The sequence below is a fragment of the Triplophysa dalaica genome, chromosome 21 (genome assembly GCF_015846415.1).
Source record: "Triplophysa dalaica isolate WHDGS20190420 chromosome 21, ASM1584641v1, whole genome shotgun sequence".
Classification (NCBI taxonomy): Eukaryota; Metazoa; Chordata; class Actinopteri; order Cypriniformes; family Nemacheilidae; genus Triplophysa; species Triplophysa dalaica.
The window spans coordinates 5299454-5305453 of NC_079562.1; the positions used below are offsets into that span (position 1 = coordinate 5299454).

At 34.1% G+C, this 6000-nt stretch overlaps 1 protein-coding gene across 1 annotated transcript in view; it reads right to left on the bottom strand.

Annotated features, from left to right (window-relative positions):
* The window catches only part of diaph3 (diaphanous-related formin 3), a 215609-nt gene extending 212321 nt beyond the window's left edge, over positions 1 to 3288 (bottom strand). The window contains 1 exon segment of the mRNA XM_056735197.1: positions 2759 to 3288. Coding sequence (XP_056591175.1) covers positions 2759 to 2884 — 126 coding nt within the window. The 5' untranslated portion in view covers positions 2885 to 3288.
* Positions 3289 to 6000: the final 2712 nt, after the last annotated feature.

A 6000-nucleotide genomic window follows, 5' to 3' on the forward strand; every position in this document is an offset into this window, starting at 1 on the left:
AACACGGCATGCAGTTTTAAAAAAAAAATTACTCTCTGCACTTAATCCTTACACGCTAAACATGTAACAGTTACAATTAAATGTATACAGTAAGTATATGGAGATGCAGATCAATTTCATGAATCCAGATATATTATCAACTTCAAGCCTGTCAAGATAGCTATTGCCTTCTTATGCTGACATATTAAGCTTGATGTGATAATAATAACAACATCTCACTTTAGCTTTACAGAGCCCCTAGGTTTTCTCAGAATGAACAAACATCATCCCCTTTTACCACAACATTTCAGCATAACTAATCAAATGGATGTATAAACATTAAATGAACTTAAGTACAACATACGCTGTTACTTTCCATATTTCACACATTTATGACACACCCAAAGCAGATAAATCATTTCTGTGTAATTATGGGCATATCTGCAGCTGAATTTGAGGAAACAAAATAACAACACCCCCTCTTCTACTTGCCCAAACCCAATAAACAAATATATATAAACCTCTTATAGTAATATTATAACAGATAGATAACCCTTATTGAGCTGGATATGAAATCACATGAAAGAGAGCGGTTTAAATGGTTAAAAGTATGTCTCAATGTTGTCATTTTGTGGTTTTACTGTGCCACCTACTGGTTACTGACCATATTTGACTTGAACAATTGATCCAAGTTGAGGTTGAAATGGAAACAAAAAATATTGCTAATATCTTAACCACATATTTAGAGCCTGTATTGAGAGTCAATGCCAAGATGATAATATTTTTTTGTTAAAACAGTTATTAGTTTTTTTCCTATAACAACCAGATTGCAGATACATCATGTATGCAAAGTAACAAGTGAAAAGAAAAAGGAATAGCAATTTTACAACTTTTTTACTACTCAAACAAACTTTGAAGTCTAAAAGTACTATTACTTTAAAACTTATTTCAACATTAGCACATAAACAATATAATAACAGTAAGGTCAAAACTCATTTCAAACCCATTCAGATCTATCTAGATTCCTTTTACATTTAGATTCATTATTCATCTTCTACACACTGCCTCGATTGTTTCGTCTGTCATAAAAAATTCGGACAGGTTCGATTTTCTGCGTTTTCCAAGCATCTCGAGAGGAGTGGCAATTCAGAGACACCGTACAAACGAGCGCCAAGAACGAAAATACTTTGGATTGTATGTGCAACGACCTAGAGAGAAGATTTATGTTACACAAACATTGATAACAGAAACTGTTTCTGTTGTCAATGATTGTGTAACATAAATTGAATTTTCATCTGCTTCGGTCATTTTACACAAATTTATAGGCTGTCATAACGCACGTTTTTATTTTGAATAAACGATCATAAAACACTCTTGACAAGAGTTCAACATTTAATTACCACTAAATAATTTAAAAAGTTTAGAAACCACAACATTTACAACAGGTTTGTCAAAACATGAACCATGGAGAGAGAACATGAACAACAACAGATTCCAAGACAGTTTTAAGACAGCCAGTGTTTTATTTTAAAAGAAAGCTCAGTGCAACATACTCAAGTCTGGCCTATAACAGTAAAATTCCACAAATTCTGACATCAGACCTCATTCTGATAAAAGAAAGCTATGGATAAGCTTGCAGTCTATACGCATAGCACACAAGGGTGTGTTGATGGAAAAAAAATCTCAAGACTGTTAGTCAAATACCAAACATCCAGAACTTTCCAACAAGTGAGCTGTTTATGAAGTTAACGCCAAAAGCATTTGACCCCGCTTTAAAAATCATTGTGAATACACTGTAAAAGAATAGACAAACTCTGACTAAGGTTTTTCAAGTTATGAGCAAAAATAATATTTTGTGGAAGATTAGCCATTATGACTTTTAATCATGACTTTAGCCAAGCAAAGTACTCTAACCAGTGACTATTTTAGACTCTAGTCTTTGAAGTTTGTCATCTTGTTTTATCTTCAAGACTGGTCATAACTTTTTTAAGTCGGTTACATGAAAAGGTAACTTAGACTGGTCTAATTGAAATCTTAAAAGTATGACCGATTAGTCCTAACTAACTGCTACTCAGTGAAACTAGTTGTTTAGACACAGTCTTAACTTCGCAGCTAAGTTTATGCAAATGGACCCAGGACTAAAATATTTGACAACCTAAAAACATTGTGGAGGGAAATGTCTAATTCGAATGTGATGAACACATTTTGTGTACATATTAGCAGTGAACAAATTCAAATACTTAAAACACATGAAGATATGCCAAACTAAATCATGACAGTGTCATTCACACACGCTGGACGTTCAGAAATAAGACTCTTTCTACACTCAAGACTGGATTATTCTGCTTATCCCTGAGCTAATTTTATCCTTTGATTTAGCACTGACAGTCAACAACTACCATAAATTCATGACACTGAATAAGGGCACATATGTAGGCATGTTCTATCTATTATCATACAAATTAAGTAATAGTAACAGTTTACTCAACTTAATTTATTCAGTTTACATGACTAGACATTTGTGATCAAACACAACCATGTCTGACTCTTTAACATTACCAGAATAAATAAGACACAAAAAACAAGCCTTGACTTTGACATGGTTAACCTTTACACACCAAAACATGCACTTTATTGACATTTAACGTTAATAATATTGTGGTATTTAAACGACATATTTCAGATGATAAAATCTGGGTTGACATCACTAACAAGACGATTTAAGACAACACATATGGAAATTCCATTTACGTTTGAAATGCGAATGAAAAATACTTACAAACTTTGTCTTTTTGTCTCCGTCATCTGAACTACCGAGCGAAGAAATTCCAGTTCCAAATCCCTTTTTCCGAAGCATTTTTCCATTGCTGGAGCTGTCATGTCGCGACTGGTGGTAATTCTCCATGTCAAGTTGAAGCTGTACGTTACAAGTATTTCTACCAAGGTTACGGCGTTTAATAAAGGTTTAAGGGATCATGCTATTTCTGAGGTAAAAACCTTCTATTGACCGTCGAGAGCGGGAAGCGCGAGCTCGGGTTAAATTGACGTTTGCGAGCGATGATACACGAGACACATTCGCCTGTTACTAGTTGATATTAGGCGACTAACGACGTTAATCCAATTTCGAGCTCTTAAGATCTCACCAACACCCGTATCAAACTATCGGTTCTGTTAAAGTGTTTACACAATGCTCAACAAAGTCGCAACAAAGAGAATTTCAAATGTTGAACGTTTGTTCAGATAGTCCAACGAATAAAAAATCTTGATTTGTACAGCAAAGGAATGTCAGCGACGCCTTTACCAGTAATCCAAAACTCCCGCTTCAGACGCAGCACAAAACAGCCAATGAAATCTTCTTCTTCTTCTTCTTTAGGATTTATGGCGGTTGACAAACCAATTTAAAAGAGCATTCCCGCCACCTACTGGAAAGGAGGATGAAGCGCCCAATGACTAGGATGTTTGAAACAAATTCTACTTTTTTTATTATAAAAATAAAACAAAAAATACACGGTATCCTATATCATGTTAATCAATCCTGTTTCTTTAAAATAAACAACTAATTCGCGATATACTCTTGTATGTCCATCACTTAACAAAACCTGGATTGAAAAAAAAAAATTCCAAGTTTCTTAAAGCTTGACTTTATTGGAAACGTTCTCTTTCATAAACCTCACATTTTATCAGCACATGTTCTGTTAACCCACATTTGTCACAGTTTCCATTCTAATGTTTTCCTATTCTATGTAAGCATTGATTTAATAAACAATGTCCAATACACATTCTTGTTATTAATACTTCCTGTTTCCAAATCTTCTTCTCTCTGAACCAATATTTTCTTCATTCTTTCCATTAATTTTGCTATATTTTCTGTACTTCTTCCGCTATTAACACTTTTATTTTTGTTTTACTTAATGTCACTTAATGTCCATTTGAGAATACTTTAAAACCTGTTAAGCCATGATCAGCCTCCTCATTTCCTTTCACACCCATATGTGATGGTACCCACACAGAATTTACTTGAAGTCCATACTGTCTTTTAAAAAGACTTTGCATTACTTCATCTTTTATCATATTTTGTTTTGCTAATGATTTTCCACTTGACAAACTGTTTGTTTCTGAAAGAGATTCTGTGCATTTTACTGTCTTTGTTTGTTGTATTTCTTCTGTCCACTGAATTGCCATTAAAATAGTTATTAGCTCTGCTGTAAATACAGAAATATGATCTGAAGTTCTTTTCAACATTTTCATTTTGAATAGAGGAATATATACTGCTACAACAGTTTTCCCTGAGTCTGGATCCTTTGAACCATCAGTGTATAATTGCACTAAAATAAGTATGATCTACATATTTCTGTACAACTAAACTTCCTAATACACTTGTTTTATTGTTATGTTTTTCTTTATCCAATTGGGCATTAATCAAAGGCATTGGGGAAAGCCAAGGAGGAATGGCTGACCTAGCCACTGTAGGGGCAATATGCATGTCACTTAATCCCATTTTCTATGCTTCCTCATTGGCCTTCCATCTAAACCTTGACAACTTTTTATTTTCATATTCCCAACAGTCCTTCAACACCATTTTAACTGGATGACTATCCGAATGTCCCTTTATACTTATCCAGTACCTCATCCCTAACTTGAGCCAACGGATTTCTTGAGGCATATCTCCCATCTCTACATGAACTGCAGATATTGGTGATGATGTAAAAGCCACGCAACTAATTTTCATTGCTTGTGATTGTATTGCCTATACTTTAACAAGTTGTGTTTTACATGCTGAGCTATATACCATACTGCCATAATCAATGAATGATCTTATCGGAGCACAATATATTCTTTTAAGGGACTGTCTACAAGCTCCCCAATCAACTCCTGCTAGACATTTCTGGACATTTCCAATATCTGGATACGGATTTTAAAATTCAACTTCGAATCCATCCATATTCCTAGAAATCGAACAACTTATGTTTGCTCCAACTCTTGATCAGCCAATGAAAAGCATTGGATTGAGAATCACTTGATGTCAGAGCAAAGAATCTTCCTTAAGAACTAGCGTTCCCCTGAATTTGCTTACATGTAGCATCACGTGATTAACATCAACTTGCAATTGGCTACATATTTCCACATATTTTTACACTGCGTTTAGAACATTATTCAAATGAAAGGACACTCTTTGAAATTATCTGTAGTATTAAAATAACACAAAATTAGCAATAGCACAACATTTGCATCAGGATGCAAACGTATTTAAATGTTCAGTGTTTAAAAAAAAGTATAATTGCATTTTGTGGTGTCACTGAAGTGAAAAATGTGTCAGATTAGAGTGGACAGGCTAGTTAGTTGCTAATATAGAGTGGCTTTTCATGACCTGACTTGCTGGAAGAGCAAAGGTGTCAGGGAAAATGAGTATTTAAAATAAGACTAATGAAATTATCAAGATTTTTTAGTTTTTGTCTTTTTTAAAAACACATACATATTTCTAGTTTTGTCAAACTGTATAATATTTTATTGGGTAGAAACTGTAAGTGAGAGGCCTTGAAGCTAAAAGTTGAGATCAAGAGTTCTAATGATAGCATTGTAACAGCCCCCTTCTCTTAAAGGGATACTTCACCCTAAAACGAAAATTTTGTCATCATTTACTCACCTTGGAGTTGTTCTAAATCTGTTTAAATTTCTTTGTTCTGATGAACACAGAGAGATAGAGAGATATTTGGAAGAATACTTATAACCAGACAGATTTTGCCCCTCATTGACTACCATAGTAGGAAAAAATACAATGGTAGTCAAAAGTGCCCCAAAACTGTATGCCGTTCTACATTCTTCAACGTGTCTTCTTTTGTGTTCATCAGAACCATAAAACGATAAAGTAACTTTTCCTATTTTCTCCCATCAGATTTGGAAGAACTCGAAGGCGAGTAAATGAAGACAGAATTAGCATTTTTGGTTGAAGTGTCCCTTTAAAATGTAACATTGCAGCAGAGATTTTAACGTTTTTTTTAAAAAACTAAACACGACAGCACA